Source organism: Paramisgurnus dabryanus, chromosome 6, assembly GCF_030506205.2.
Source record: "Paramisgurnus dabryanus chromosome 6, PD_genome_1.1, whole genome shotgun sequence".
In the NCBI taxonomy this organism is placed as follows: Eukaryota; Metazoa; Chordata; class Actinopteri; order Cypriniformes; family Cobitidae; genus Paramisgurnus; species Paramisgurnus dabryanus.
The window spans coordinates 32,663,643-32,681,191 of record NC_133342.1 but is presented as its reverse complement, the minus strand read 5'-3'; the positions used below and the strand labels follow the sequence as shown (position 1 = coordinate 32,681,191).

Below are 17,549 nucleotides of genomic sequence, written 5' to 3'. Positions count from 1 at the left end.
CTAAACCACAAAAACCTAAAAAATGTCAACTTTTCAACCCAACTAATATAATCAACTAGTTGTTGGTGTCCCCGTCGTGTCTATTACAGTTAAGAAGCAGTTAAACACTTTATGGTGACTGTAAGTCTGGAGGCCCTACATGGGCTGAATGAGGGCTCTCAACAGGGAAACCTTTGCTACCCTGAGCTATTTTTTCTTTCATTTGACACTGAGAGATCCAGGCTCCTAATTTTGTTCCTCAGACACCCACCCCGCTCAGATCCTATCCATCAGACAAACACTCACACAGGGACTTTCCATTAGAAAACCAAGCAGACGTCAGATAAACAGCTGGTTATAAGCAGATATTCTCATAACGGCCCGGGAGCTGAAAGCTCGAGAATCTTTATAGGCCCATCTGCCGCTGCGTCCATGCCCGTGTTAATTCCTCGACACAAATGCTGATGACTCAATTCCAATTTCAGACGAGATTTAAACAAACCCGACACAATAATAACTTTTGTCCTTGTGAACAAGTCAAGTATGGATGATAAACAGCCCCTGGGTATTTTCAAAGCCACGACAGTTGTCGTTGTGCATCTGTGTATGAGAGAGAATGTGTACGGATGTTAAAAAAAATTAAGAGGCTGACCGGTCACAGCTGAAGCCGTCCACGTTCTCCTTGCATTGGCAGCGTCCTGTGTTTACATCGCACTCCTGCGTGCTTCCGGCTGGATTACACGAGCACGGTCTGGAGATGGACACAACTCAAAGCTTAATGGGTCTGCAAATAAAATACGGTCTTTTTAGAGTTTATGCTAAATGATTTAAAGGGCCGGTACCTGCAGCCTGCTTCAGTCAGCGTGTGGTACCCTGGCTGGCATCTGTCACACTTATCTCCCATCACTCCAGGCTTACAGCTACACCGGCCAGTGTTATCACACTGGGTACTGAGAGAACCTGTGAACAACCCAAAAAACGGTCACAAACTCTATTTATGTGAAAAGGCCCAAAAGCATTGATGTAAAGTGTAGTGCGTTACATGTCTGCATAACATTTAAAACTCACCGACAGGGTTACAACCGCAGGACAGACAGCGGCGACCGGATCCATCTCTGTAGTAGTTGTCCAAGCATCGCTCGCAGTTGGGCCCATCCGTGTTGTCTGCGCAGTTGCGGCAATGACCTCCGTGACCCGTGGCACGATACAGCTCAGTGTCAAAGTAACATTCATTACTCTTGCCGTTACAGTTACAGGCTGAAAGAGAGACACACCCCTATGTTCAGAATTCCCAAAGGCAGCATTCATTTGAGCATCTGACACAGGCAACATTTGCAATGTGAGAAATGCTCAAAGTCTGGGGTGATAACAGAGGAACTTATGCAATCTGAATGACGCAAGTCGTCGGGATTTAAGCCTCTGCTCGGTGGATAAACATTCATGAGAGTGAAATGGGAGAAAGAGTGGAACTATGGGATGGAGTAGCAAGAGATTTGTGGGTGTGAGAAAACTGAGCATCAGATGTGTAGATTAGTCATGCATTTTCAGGACGTGGCTGCATGCATATGCAACCAAAACTTAAAATATGATTTGAGAAAAACAAAAACATGGGTGGAGGTTAGTCTATGGGGAAAGAGTGTAAATTCAGATTTTATGAAGAAGGAAATCAAATTTTTGTGATGTGTCATACGACATTACACTGAACATAGGACATTAGGAGTAACAGGTGTAGTAGTTTACCCCATAATTAACATTTTGTTATAAACCCACATGTTGTTTTAATCCTGTATTGTTTTATCTGAAACACAAAACAAGACCTTAGAGCTGTGGATCTCAACCTTTTGGACTTAAATGTAATATTTGTTCAAGTTTAACATTTGTTAAACTATATTGTTCCCCTTTAGTTCATGTTAGCTAATGCATTTACTAATGCACAAATACAACCTTATTGTAACCTTTTTTGTGTTACCCAAATATCCTAATTTCAACTTTGTAATTTTTCAATTTAATTAAAATTTCCATAGCACTTTTTACAATTTTGCATTGTATCAAAGCAGCTATACAGTTAATACAGAGAAAGAACGTACTAAGATATATATAGTAGAGCTATCTCGTTCTTTATTTATAGATTTTTGCACATAACAGAATGATAATAAACTCGTCCAAACTATGGCATAACACAAACGCAACTGTGGAATTTATGTTGGTGACTGAAAGCATCCAAAATAAATCAAAACTCTGTTATATTTTATCATCTGAAGTGCAGTCACCCTTTGCCTAGAAATTGCAAAACCATACTGGTGTCATTTTATCAAGAAGCTTCTTGAAGTTTGACTTTAGACTGAATTTTAAAGAATATTGAAGAACTTCACATTTAATCTGGGCTCTTATTGACAGCTTTTTCTTTAATATTCAGTGCAAGTCATCTAGTTCAAAATAATACTTTAAAATAAAATTTTTGTATTCTAATAACAGAAATTAATCTGTTAAAATAAAGTTTTTTCTACAAACGTAATTTCATGCATTTAACCATAAACCTTCACATTAAAAGATTTTTAAAATCATAGTTAACATTTTGGACACAATATACATATAATATATGTATGAAATATAAATGATAAATGGTATCATTACAAAATACATTGCAGTAGCAACTGCAAAAAACAATTATTGTATTCATATTATTATATTTGAGTCAATGGCGTGACGTGAATTATTTTGTGTCCGTATCGTTCAATTAAATGTAAAACGGTTAAAATTTCAAAATAAATTTTCAGATTACTTGCAGACATTCTCTTTTTTGAGGACCAAGTATAAAATTTCTGGTTTTATTTCATTTTGAAAGAATATTGGGTGGATAATTGCGAACTGGTGTAACCAGTCTGTGTCAATTGGTCTAACTAGTATTTTTTATGAAGATATAAATAAATTCATAAAAAAATCATCTAGTTTAGTGTAATATGAATTTTTTACATAGATTTTTACATCTTTTGTCAAAGATTACTTAAAATAACAGCTGTTTTCAGCGTATGTCAGGACAAATATTACAAAAACGCATTAAAATTTACATTTAGAAATATCTTATAAAATGATATTATATTTAAAAAACGATTTTTTTTTATGATTACGCTTACATGCCATCAAGGTGGATAAAATATTTAATATTTCTCAGTCTTTGGCGCAATTGGCGGTTACACCATTTGACATTTTCAGATCCTTTCAGTCTTAACTTTCATAAAAATGGTACAAATGTAATTTTTTATTGCATAAAATTAACAAATACACCATGTGCATTGAAATAAACCTGATGCATTCTTTTTAAAAAGATTTTAGAATTTCTCATCTTGCCAGACGGTTTTTGTCACTGACCCATTTACAATTATATTCCTAGCGCTATTAAACAAGCTCATGTATAAAAAAATCTTAAGACACATGTAAGCAGTACTAACTGTAAAAAAGTTGCCTGTTTAACTTTTATCATGCAAATTTACCACCCGAGTTGAAAATGTACGAGGAAGCATGTTTGCGGCAATCAGTCTGCCCAATTTGTGTCATAAGCATCGCCCCGCACGAGTTCGCATATATTCGCGTCTTTGCATTGACTTTGTATTTAATCTACTCATGCAACGAGTTCAATTCAGTTTTGGTGTGTATGCTCATAAGATTGTAAACATTAACTTTATAGGTTTATTAAGCAAATATGCATATCAATTTTTCATAAGGTGTTTAGTGATGCTCACTGTAAAAATAGGACTGAAATTGAAACTATGTATAGTAGTGCTATTTAAAAAAATACACATAAATTTTATGCTATAAAGTACATGACAAAATTAGCAATAATACCATATTATAAATAATTTTAGGTCATCTTTAGGGCACCAGGACCCCTGGTTGAGAAACACCACCTTTAGCATCTGTTTTTCATACATGGAAACAAGTATGAATCATAATGTATTTTCATTGTATGATGAAGACCAAATGTCTAACTTCTGTGCTCCTGTGATAATACAGGTTTGGAACAACATGTGGGTGAGAAAATGATTTATTTGCTTTGGTTAAAGTGCTCCTTTAAAAAATTCAAGTCATCTAGAAGAGGAGACTCACGCATGCACTCGTAAGGGTTATCAGACGTGGCTCTCCTCCAGGGACGGTCATTGTAGAAGGGCTTGCACACGCCGCAGTCTGGCCCCTCCGTGTTGTGTTTACAGTTACACACCACTTTGCTGTACTCATTCTTCACGCACTCGCTGGCATGACCGTTACACTTGCACCTGGGTGAGAGAAACAGAGAAGGTAAACGGTCAGGTGCAAGAGGTCACTGCACAATGACAGGGCAAACTTACTGTATATGTGTGTACACATCCTGTGGTAGAAAAAACAGCTCAGGCAGGCAAAAACGTGCCGCAAAGCTGTTCAAACACAGAGGTCTGACGATGTTTGTTGAGCCTATCACCGAATTGTCACCGCGCCTTTGTTGTCAGAATGAAGGCCTGATGTCTTTGTCCTGTCTGCCCTTTGAGGTACCGTATATAGAAGTGACTATAGTGCTTTACACAATTGCTTATAGAAGTGATTTCTGTCCTAAAGTCTTTATGTTATACGGTCATCTGGAATGCTTGATTCTGTTGGCCAGTGGAAACATTTCTAGGTGTGTTATTCCCAGATAATAATAACCAAATTAATCTGATAACACAGCTTTATCAAGGTACTGCGAGATCTTGAAAGTTTAACGCTTACAAACAAACTCAATATAAATATGCATAAGTTTTAACATATGCAATTGTATTTCAAAATAATTAAAACAAATGCATGTTTGTCTTGTTTGCACTTTGAACTTGACTTAAAGCTGCTAGTAAATGTTATAATATATTATTGCATATATCCATGCATCTGAATTGAAGGGACAGTTCACTCAAAAATGAAAAATCTGTCATCACTTATTCCCACATGTCATTCAAAATGTTTTTTTCTTCAGTCAAACACAAAATGAGATGTCAATGCAGTTACATTTATGCATTTAGCAGATGCATTTATTCAAAGTGACTTCAATATACACTTTTCTCAATACGTGTTCGCCTTGACAATCAAACCTATGACTTTTTGCGCTGCTAACACAATGCTTTACCAATTGAGCTATAGGAACACTAAATGATTAAATGCCAAAAATGACGACAGCTTTTCCTTTTAGGGTGAACTCTAGTTTTAAGCATGCACATGCATGAAAAAGCTGCCAGCAAACATTGAAACATTCCTGAAAGAGATCCTACGTTTAGTTTGCCAGATTACCAAATCAATTTGACATATTTAGCAGTAGGCCTACCCATCAAAACCAGGTGCACGAGCCAACGTTTGGGCACAAAACCTTATATGTACTTGACTTCAACATGCTGCTGTACAGCAGAGACAATTCAACAGAGCCTCTGAAAACAAGAGGGAACTTGCCATCTTTTGTGCATTGTTTCAGGTGATCCCTGGCAAAGCTTCATGGAAAAGATGACGTGATGCCTAATATAGGATGGTGCAGGATGTGCTTTCATCGGATGTGCATATTTCCTAATCCTGAAATATATATTTATCTGACATGCATATAAATCACGATGCGCCACCAGGTGTGTGGTGCTGCTGGTCATCTCTGAACGATCAGAATCTAGGCAGATTTGGCTCAGTTTTGGGTCCCGTGAGGCAACAGGTGTAAATGATTCCCTCCGGCCTCTGCCCGGCTGCCCTCCACGGCCATTCTGTCTGTCTGCCCGCCCCGTTTCTGTTTCTCTGCACTCTGTAATCCAGCACTCCCAGGCAGGAATGTGGGGAATGTGGACTGTGTAATGGAAATCTGCTCCACGTTTCAAACAGATTAAGGTGAAAAGGCGTGCTCTGAAGCACCGGGATATGTTTGACACTTGCTCAACACTGCTCTGATCCCTTATACTGGCTTTCTTTTGCATGTCCTTCCTGTCTAAAGCTTTGTGTAATATTTGTCCAAAGCTCAGTGTAATACAAAGTCCCCAGAGACAAAAAACACTGGAAGTTAAGAGATTGGAAGGAGTTTTGCATGAACTTGTAGACATTAAACAGCCAATGTATATTTAAAACTACAAAATGCATCCATATTAACCCTATTACACAAAGAATCTTTCCACAAATGCTGCAATCGCTCATAAATGTATTTAGGATTGCTTGTCTAAGGCTATATAATACAAGTTATAATGTTATAAAGTTTAGTTTCTTGCACAGACTGAATGTTTTGTATAATAAAACCTCAATGTGAGGAACGATTTTTTTTACTCTCAATGTGACATCAGCCATGGACTTCAATAAGGACCAGAGTTTAAGTTCTTAAATTTTCTTTTTTTTTCCTATCGAGGAAACAAAGTCACCTACAGTGCTTAACAAATTTAATAGACCACCTGTGAATTTTCTCAAACACCATCCAGCATCATGAAATGCTTTAATGTGGTTCCCAACGTTTTACCATTTTGAACAGGGGTGAGGAATGTCAAATTGAATTTGTGTTTTTATACTGAAATTTGAGCCGGCACATTCAGCTTTTCTCAGATGTCGAAAAATAATCACGTGTAGCATTCAAACATTACAACTCATTTGTCTATTAATGACTGCATGAGTAAACAGCTGTAATTGGGCATCTGAATAAAAGTATAATCAAGTGCTTTTTTGTAAAACGTTAAATTTGAAAAATTCATGGATATCAACCATTAGATTTTAGCATTAGAGATACTAATGTGACTAAAGAGCTTACACATACTGCTGGATTAACCATTACAGAAACACCAATTTTGTTATTGTAGTTTATGGCAGCTGTGGCATTGGTTGATGGTCTAATAAATTTGTTGAGGAATTACATCATAAATGGGCCGAGAGTGAGTATATGAAAAGGACATTTTTATTTTTCTGTTTTCAACTATTCCTTCAGGACTTTTTTGCACCATGTGACCAGTTTCCAGAAATAAGCATATAACACTTTCCCCGTCAACGTGTTTTTTAGTTGCCAGCACCAGCATATTTTATGATTTTAACCAAAGTTTAATGCCTTCCAGAAACAGGCATGTGATTGGCCAAGGACAAAAAAGAAGGAAGGACCCATAATGCGCAGAGACAACATATGCAATAACATATACAAAAAATACATTATAACCATTAAAATTATTTAATTCTGACATACAATTTAGATTATAAAATGTAAACATTTTACTAGTAACTGATGTTCATTTAAATGGGTTGATAAATATGCAAAGCTGTAACAAGTGGCATCCCCTTACTATTTAACATCTGCAATAATTTTATTTTGCCATAATCTGTTCATCAGTGGCAAGGCCATACATTTTTAACTGAGTGGACCTTGGAATAGGGTGAACCTGAAGGCCTACATGTAATTTAAAATGACTTAATTTTACAACATAGTACTGGTTAAATAAATTACATGATGCTTTGTGAGTCATGGGTTGAATAATTTTCATATCAGCAAAAAAAGTGATGTGGGAAAATAAAAAAAACAAGAACAAATCAAGAAGTTACAAGCATATAAAATATAAAAGAACATAGTTACAAATAAAATAAGGTCTAACGGTAATATTTAGGTACATAAATAAAATAATATGAATAATAACACTGTTTTCATTCTATAAATTAAATATAATTAATCTTTTTAAAGCTATAAAGGTGATTTTCCTGTTTGATTAACATAATGACACAAACATAAGCATTTCTTATAAGAGGAACTGTCCCTTTAACACCGGTGGAGAAGCGCTGATCTATACACTGACACATCTGATTTCTTTCTGAACCCGTTCACTTTAACAAGATAATTTGTGTGTATATCTCCTGTCAAGTGCAAAAGAAATTATGTGTTTGCGGGCTTTATGAAACCCGCATGTGCGTGGAATTTTGAGTTTTTGTCCATGAGTGTGCGCAACAGCTCACTTTAGCATCTTTGTCGCTCAAATAGTCTAAAATCGCTTAAAATGTTAACATTTGCAAGGCTTATAAACTATTACAAATTATAAACTTTCCACATTAATAGTTATTTCTGATTTATTATTACTTGATTGATTATTATTGATGCAATTGGAGGTGGACCAGTCGTCAATCTGTCAAGCATTAACCAATTTTTATTTGAGGCAATATTTTGCTATTTTAACATGTTTACATTTACGTGTCGTTTACAGTAGGCTAGTAGACCAATGTGACTTACAAGCGAGGAGTATGTCCATCATTCGTTCCAATCCATTCCAATAAAATCCTTTCAGGTCACTTTGCAATGTCAGTCTATGTATAAATGTTAAAAAATCTTAATTGATATCATTAACGTATCAGAATTTTACAGTGATAACGTTTTACAGCGTTTTGTGTCTTATACTCGACTGATGACTTTACGTCCCGAACGTAGTCGCTCTGCGCTTCCTCAACAAGTATGTGTATGACAAAGAACACAGAAAAGGTGGATGACATCACAGTAGCGCCAGAGCGATTCGAAAGCAGACTTCCTTGTGACTTCTCGATTCACTCTCGTGATACTTTGATGTCAAGTGCCTGATGTCGGTTTTTGCAGCGCAGCATGAACTCAAACAAACTTAATGTCTGGGATACACGTTGGACAACTGTGAAGTGCGCATCTACAAACAATGCTCGCATACACCCCACCATCGCAAAAATAAAACTCATCAGATTTACGTGACTTAGACAAGTCAAGCTGAGATATTGCATTTTGGTGAACAACTTTTGATAGAGATCAGATTCAAAATGATAATCAAAACATACACATAATTTTGACTGTTTTGGACTAGTGGATGATTTAGTGTTTTATAAGTTGGTTAAGAGCACCACCTAGTAGATAATAGCGAAATACAGATTGCCGTTAAAACTCAGCTTTGACAAAGAAGCAACGAGATAACTCGTCAATGGCTGGGAAAGAGTTAAAGTTTATCACTTTATCAGTTTGTTATGGAATAAACAAAAAACAAAAACAAGTTGCAAAGTGCAAACATCACTGCGAAACAAACCAACATGTATGTGTACACATAAATACTGAAGAATGAACCAAACAGAATCTAGACTGATGCAATTATTGCAAACTGGAGGTTGCACATCTCAACACAGCTGGAAAGACTTAGTAGTTTTATGATGGGAGCACAGATGTTTATACCAAAACTCACCTTCCTCCCACAGCAAAATCTGATATAGCGTAGTAGTACGACTTGAGAACTTTGGGGTCGTTGAAGACTTCATCTCCGAACGTGTTTAATCTGTTCAGGGTCACCCGGATGTCTGTGGCAGTCACCCAATCCTAAGGGAAACGACACAACAGAGCAAGAGTTACACATAATGTTGCATTATAAAGATGCATGGGGAAATTAAAATGGATCGATAAAGATCTCGGACAGAGATGACAAAATTAATGACTTTATTTACATTGATGTGGAATGCATGTGGGCGATGTTTTAAGGGAAGGATCCTTACCCATCTGCTCCATGCACAGATGTTTACAGTAAAAAAAAAGAATTCTGGCATGTAATCTAAACCAAAGCTGCCTGATTCATGTTAAATCAATGTAACACAGAGAAGAAACATGTCTGCAAAGCATTGTTGAACATTCATGGGAAAAGAAAAAACACAATCCTAAGTGCTTGGAAACACCATGTCCCACAATGTTTCCCCGCTGAACGGCGCCCGTGTGTGGTCACATGCCGGGAGAACCAATGGGAACGACCACAGAAACCAAGGAAACCAAAACATGACTCAGACCAAGATCTTTTTCCACTCGCCCTCAGATTCACTATAAACCTTACAAGTTGTTATTTTACGAGAAGGGCTGACAGAATAACACAAGAGGTTAACCGAGTAACAGCGTTAAAGCAGACATCTTCAGTCCACTGCAACCCTGCTGTCAGCATGGAGGAAACATTCCTTAATTCATCCTGACAGTCATGATTCAATGCATGTTCCTGTTTGGGAAGAGTGCCAAAGTCACTACAGCCCTCTTTTCCCAACCGTGAACATATTTCCCACGGTGAAATGTCTGGATCTGTAATATCAGCTGCTGGTTACACAAAGCTATATTATGTGGGGCTCAACAATAATGATGACCCAAGGGCCAGGTGCCAATAACAGTTTACCCAATCAGGCTAATGCGTACACTTTGGGAGTACCAATCATATGTTTTTACATCTTTCATAAATATAACAATGTTTAATTACATACAGACGCAAGATGTGTGTTTTAACTGTCAACAAGATGAAAAAGAAAGCGTACAGTCTACACGAGACAGCTAATTATGAACTGATGATAGTAATGATGACAGATTGGGACTGAAGTGACATCAGATCAGATCATTTCGAGATCAAGTCGACAACAAACCAAACAAACGCGTTACCTTCACTCATCACTCGTGTGTCTATAATGCAGCAAATACGAGAGCCATATAATGCCACAGAAACAAATCTATTCCTATTAAAAGAACTCTGGGCTTTGGTATTAATAGCTTTATGCCACACGAGATGTCTGATATTCAAGTATCTGACTACAAGGTTATAAATGAAGAGCTCAGAGATGCAAAACCCTCTAAGTGCGTCTGACATTATATCAGAGTGTTATGTTTAGGTTCAGTTATTTTACTATAAAGGCTATGAAAAGGTTACAGTCAGTAATTTAAATGCCTTTTTTTAAGGATGTCACGATTATGAAATTTGGCTGATGGCTATTTGTCTAATAAATTGTGACGATTATGACAATTGATTGCCTGTTTTAGGGCTTGGACAATTATGACGATTGAAAGTCCTTCACTTCCCTAAATTTGAAATTGCTGTTTTGGAAATGTATGTTTTACCCGTGAGTTCATACTGGTTATAAAAGTTTTGCAGCATTTTTTTTAAATGCTGTTTATTCCACTGTATTGGATGGCTTTGTAATGTTTCACGTCAAACTGTCAGTTAAGATCTCATTTTGTCTCATTTATACAGGTTCTCCTTGTGTTTTTTAGAGAAATGTGCAATCATTAAGGTGATCTGAAATCATAGAGAAAAATTGTAAAAACAAGTAGGGCTTTCACAATAATTAAATAATCGTATCATTGCGATAAGGTAAAAAAATAATCACGATGAGATGATTATTTAATCGCTGTGAAAGCCCTACTTGTTTTTACAAATTTTATTTTAGTAATTTTTTTTGATATTTAAAACCTTTTATTGTCTTTCACTGCAAACCCTCTAAGTCCTCTACTTCTAAAAAGTTACTTCACTGTCCTTTCTAAAAAATAGGGTTGCGTTGATAGACGATATTATCGTGTATCGACAATAGTCAGATATAGGGCTGGGTCCTCACGGTACGATACACATCACGATACATGGGTCATGATACAATGTATCATGATACGATACAATACGTTGCAATACTGTTTCTTTTTTTAATCAAAAAATGTAAAAAATAGAGCTGAATTTTTTTACTTTTTTAAGCCAAAATGCTTCCACATGTCGGCTTTGAAAGCTAGAGGTGTTTTTACATTTTCTGCCATTTTCTCACACCCGCTAACTGGCTGTATATGACAGATAACTGGACAGCGACAACTACAGCAGTGGCGGAGGAGTTTGTTTGACGCACACAGAGGGATTTGATGGGTTTTTAAAAATATCGATAGTAGAGATTGAAATATCGATACACTATTGTGGAAAAATGTATTCATGATAGTTAGATGTATCTGTATTTTTGCACAGCCCTAGTCAGATATGTGGCGATACTAGGCCTTCATGACAATAGTTGGCATGTTTGCACATTATAGTTTTAAATTATCATCATTATTATTATTATTATCATCATGATCATCATAGGTTTCACATTAACATGTGCATTGCATGCATTTCCTCTTATTAGAGGGTTTGCAGGCTTCACTTTGCGCAAGAGAGCCTTGGCATGGACTCGTTCTTGCACATGAACTTGTAATGCACATGACTCAAACACTTCCTCGGACCTGAGCTTGTAATACGGCAGAGATATATACACTAGATGTTGCCTTGGCTATGGGAGTTCATTGGCGTCAAGCCCCTCCTCTTTAATGAACCAGCGTCAATGTAGGCAAAGGTGTAACACAAATAAAACACCATAAATCGTCATGAATGCAATTTTTGAGTGTTTTTAGCGGGGTTCGTTTCAACCTTTAATCTAATTTTAAGCTGACATGAACCTGGACTAGGGATGGCGAAAACGAAAAATTTTCTTGACCGGCCACCGAGCCTCATTAGCCGGTTGAAACCGGTTAACCGATAGGCCTATTAGTTTAAAATATGCTATGCTATTTAAAATAACAGCCATTTCTAGGTATGTGACAAAATGACGTAATACGCACGAGCGCTTTGTTCCCACGGCTGTGTTCCCAGCAGGTATTCAGCGCCAGACACGTTGGTGACTTAGGAAATCTGTCATATCTTTGCTTTGTGAATACCTCTAAAGCCCATATACTAGTGACATAAATTACTTCCTCACGTTGATTCTCACGTTCGAATTTCCAAGACAGCTGTCGTAAGAAGAAAGTTATAAGCGAAGCAAAATTTCTCTCGTGTTTGACATTGAAATCCTCTATGAAGGCGAGTATTTTTTTGTTTCAAACCAAATACTTTTTATAGAATATACATTTAACTTGAATTAGGTGAAGTTTGGGATTGATTGTAACATTCGCATGTGCTTTTTTAAGATCCGCAAGTGACGTTGTTGTCAAAAGCAGAATCGCCCATTCAATCATATTGGCTTCCAAAACTTCTCCGTTTTCATCAATTCGTGCAGTATTTTTCAAAGTAATCATACAGAACGAAGGATTAGAATCTCTAGATTACATTATTGGCATAATTTTGTCAAACATATAAATAAATACATGCATGCATTTATTGATTTATGAATGATAAATTACATAATCATCAATTAATGTATTAATAATATCTGACAATTTAAATTGCTCGCCAGCATTATTAGTCAATTAAGAAATATTAAAGAAACAATTAAATGTTTCTTTAATATATAAAAATACAGCAATTTTATTTGAGAGGGCTTTGATTTCAAATGGAAAGATATGCGTGGATTGATGCTCTGGGTTTCATTAATTAGTGGTTAATCAAAAATAATAACATTTTTATATATCTTTTAAAAAGATGTCATCTTAATCTTGTTGGGCTTTTAATTACCTACAATGTGGTGTTTGAATTATGCAAATAGACCAAGAAATGAGTTATGATATTTTAAAGTGTTTGGTCAAGCGGAAGAGGTCACAGTTTTTCATAGTTTTATTGTTTTAATTGGGTACAAAATGCCCCCTAATTTTCGAGATAAAAAATTCCATAACTTTCTTAATAATTATCCGATTTTAATAATTTAAAAACCATGTTAAAGTTCTTTTATATTATCTATCATATGGTTATAATTATATATGAATTTTCTAGTATTTATATTTTTTTGTCACATACCTACCATTTCGAGCCGCGCCTGCAATTTCGCAACTTGCATCTCTCTGCGCTCTGCCTCCGGCTCACACACACACACACAGACCTCACAACACTTTTTAAATCCCCTACAGCGCGAAACATAAGTCCCTCAAACGCGGCGCCGTGCTTAGTTTCGAAATAGTTTAGGTACTAGGTGATCGCGTTGAACTTGAAAATAAAGGCGTTTGTGAAGCTCATTTGAAAATTGCCGCGGCTCATTTAAGAAAATGACAGCTCAGAAGAGACTGCGCTTTAGTTTGGGGTAGTAATAATAAAGACATAGGATGATCATCATCACCTTTTCTGTTACCACTGAAATATAGATGTAATGTATTTCCAAATCTAAACCCATCTTATGCGGAATGTTGCCTAATAGACTGCAACACGATAAAACCAATGGATTAAACGGGCACCTTCAGAATGTGTAAAAGCACCGGCCAAAGCAGGTCTCGCACTGTGTTTGTTCTAGAACAAATGCAGCAAAGATATTTAATGCTTGTATGAGGCATATAGGCCTACGCTGAGTTTTATTTATTTATGATGAGGTGCGTTCTAATTAACAATGCAATGCAAGTAAACGCGCCGTGCTGGCGCCTTCATGCACGGACCGGTAATTATATACTCTGCTATATTTGCTTTTTATTTATTAAATACATGCATTTGGTTGATGAAACATTTATTAAAATTAAGATACAATTTATACAAAACGAAATTCACTTTAAAGAAATGCTTTCTACAAAGCAAAACTTAATAAAGTGGTAAAAATCATGGCTGAGGATTTACAGAAACAAAACTTACTCTGCACTTTATACTGTTAGCCTAAAAGACATAAATGTTAATAATTTGGAACACAACCAGGAGAGACTTTAATTTTAATTATTTTATTGCTGTATTTTATTTACTATTCGAATAAAGGAATTTATCAAAAAATAGCCTGTAGCATTTACTTTTCGCAAACCTTGTGAGCATGCGAAACCAAACGCAGTGACCTCGCGCCAAATGTTTTTTTATTGGTTTATAAAGTACAAACAGACCAGTTATGAAAAACTGAGTGTGAGGGATTTGTTCACTTCACACAAAATGATCTTGGAAAGAAAGAGATGACTAACTGTAGTAGGGTTTAGTCCACTGTAATAGCCTAATTTACAGATCCCTTTTTTTAACCGACAACCGACAACTTTGACCGGTTAACGTTGATACGGTCAACCATCGGTCAAACGGTCATCGGTTAACATCCCTAACCTGGACCAGATAATCCATGTTGTGCATTAGGAAACCACCATGGTTAAATGTCACAAATTTGATTCTGACCTAGAATCAGTGCAGAATCTTAAATACTCGTTTAAGTTACATACATTTATGTGTGTTTTAAAATATTCAAAATTAAAATCATTTTCAATATATCTTTTCCAGTTTTTAATTGAAAGAAACATATTCAAAACTCTATTCAAACTACGACCTAGCTTGTCACAAAAACGTATCTTTATTTTTTAAATGTTACCATGCTTCAGTGTTTTGTAGCCCTTACATTCACACACACACACACTGATCCAGCTGTTTCTGCAAGCTGCCAAAGTTATATCAGTGCGGGGCTGGGAAATTTGGAGGCGTCACCTGGTAACGTGTTGCAACTGTTGGCTGTGCTGAGGGATCGAGAGGATCTGTACCACCTGGATGGCAGAATGCCCTCCTCCTCGGGTCTCACAAACACACAACAACAAACCAGCCTGCCTGGCTGTCTGCTTCCATACATTAATTTAGCTATAAATCACTCCTGCACTATCGCTCAACATACTTCACACTCTTAACCTCTTCTTATCCAACACTGTTACACAGCAGCGCCTTGTTTAGGCTTTCCGAGTGAAGAATAACTTTACTGCCTGGTGACAAATCCCATAGACGGCAATGGGAAGGACAGACTCAGCACATTGTGGTTTAAGTGTCTGTCTCATATCCGGTCTGAAAAAAATTCATTTAGCGTTTGCGGTCTCTGGAAGGACATCGAGTTCTGATATAATGTAACTTATACTTGTTAGTAGTACAGTTATCTTTGGTGATCATTCACATTTATTCATTTAGCAGACGCTTTTATCCAAAGCAACTTATGAATGAGAGAGCATTTAACATTTTGTCTAATATTGCCTCATGCAATTCAATAACTCATTGCAATTATTTGTATGTTATGTCAGTGAATGTGCAACAGACACTTGAAAACACGTTTCATGCAAAATTAATTAATTCACAACCCACTTTGGGTCAATGGCGCACTTAAGATAAGCATTTCTAATGGCCGTTATCAAATCAAATACTCGAATCCACTGAACACATTCACATACACTTCAACATCGCAAGTTGTTTGTCTTAAACTGCAGAACATTGCTCAATCTGGATGGAAAACAGCTGGAAATGAAACTTGGCTGGAGCACAGTGACACATCTGGAAATCTTATTCACACCAATAACTCTGCCTTGCATCAGGATGTCAATGAAGCCATTACTTTTGACTGCAAGAGTGAGTTAAAATGATCAAGGGACAGTGATCAAGTTAAGGTGAGAGATACGCTTACCTGTAGTACAGGGCTGTTATCGAAGTTATATGCGCTGGGTCGTCCCTCGAGGGTCGAGAAGGCCACGTTTCCTCCGGTGAGGGGTGAGATGTCACTGAACTCATCTGTGCACAGGGCCTGCTGCTCGTCTTCGCCCGTGCGGAGGAAGCCGCGGTTCATTTTGCTGTAGGTCTTTTCGCAGGAGCCGCTGTAGTACTGGTAGGGTATCCATGGCCCGTCTTCATGCGTGCGCTTATAGATGGCGAAACTCTCAGGACGGCTGGTGTGGAACTTCAGACGCACGTATGTGATATCAAAGGACTTGCCTGCAAGATGAGAATGAGCAACATTAATAGTCTTATCTTAATTCAAAGCAAAAACTTACAAATGCAGTAAAATATAACCAAATGAAGGGCTGACCCAGAGACGAATGGATCATTAGAAGAGAAGGAGGTCAAATTATTTCGGCTATGCAAAGCTGCGCAAGTACGCTTGCATACACGGAAAAACTGGAGCGATCCTATAATCAACTACAATTGATTTTATGGGATTAACATACTGTGGCTCCAGTTGAATCCAAACTAAAGGGAGTGCATAGTCATGGGAAAGTCACAGATAAACTTATGAAGAGATATGATGTGGATATGCAGAATACAATAAAACGTGAAAGCTGTTTTGTTCAATAAGGCACAAAGGGAATGAAAGGCAGATAAGTGGGGCAAAACAGAGTTCAAAAGAAGGAAGGCCACTGGATGCTATGTGCTCTTTCTCTAAACAATCTCTACTTGTAAAAGTCGGATCCAAGGACTGGATAAATCTCTTAGGTAAACAACGCAGGTGTCAGACATACACACAAAACTCTGAAAAAAGCACAGATCGAGGTTAAGCAGACAAAACTGATATAATGCACAGCTTGAAGCCATTTAAACATATCCTCGTTCCACTCGAAATACCTCAGCTCCTTCCTGTCTGATTAGATCTGCAAATCCTTCCCGTCAAATTTCCATTCTTATCTTTATTTTATTTCACAAGCGTCTGCTATGAAATAAACAGGGCCGTGGCCACCAGGTAAGAACGCTGACAATGACCCATTAGTCCATTAGTGATGGCTTTGATATCATATTTTCATATATTTTAGTAGTGGTTCTACCAATATTGAATATTTGGTTACATTTTGGTTGCAAAATCAATCATATCATTTTTCATGCTGCTTTATGAATGCACAGCAATAAAACATTGTCATAAAATAAAAACAAGACTATGATCACACAAAAATCACTCCAAGTGTTTAAATTTTTACAAGGAGGTTGGTTTTTTGTCTGGAGTTAGGCAGGCTTTGCAAGATCCTCCACCAATTTTACAAAGCGTGCAGAAACATATTCTTGCATGTCCGTGCAAGCTGCGTGCGTCTGGAAACGTGAACAAGAGGCTGTAACCAGGGGCCAAATGGAAATGGAGAGACATCATTTATTTAGCGTGGAAAAAAATGACACCATCTTTCAGCAGGGCCACAGGGGGGACCGATGTTTGCTTTAGGAAAGAATTTG

At 37.0% G+C, this 17,549-nt stretch overlaps 1 protein-coding gene across 1 annotated transcript in view; it reads right to left on the bottom strand.

Moving 5' to 3' along the window:
• The window catches only part of lamc1 (laminin, gamma 1), a 77,405-nt gene that overhangs the window by 14,853 nt on the left and 45,003 nt on the right, over window positions 1-17,549 (bottom strand). Inside the window, exons 2-7 of the mRNA XM_065276631.2 lie at window positions 16,024-16,328; window positions 9,150-9,280; window positions 4,084-4,250; window positions 1,048-1,236; window positions 822-939; window positions 632-730 (exon numbers count right to left, since the gene is read on the bottom strand). Of these exons, the coding sequence (XP_065132703.1) occupies window positions 632-730; window positions 822-939; window positions 1,048-1,236; window positions 4,084-4,250; window positions 9,150-9,280; window positions 16,024-16,328 (1,009 nt within the window). The remainder of the gene's footprint in view (window positions 1-631; window positions 731-821; window positions 940-1,047; window positions 1,237-4,083; window positions 4,251-9,149; window positions 9,281-16,023; window positions 16,329-17,549) is intronic.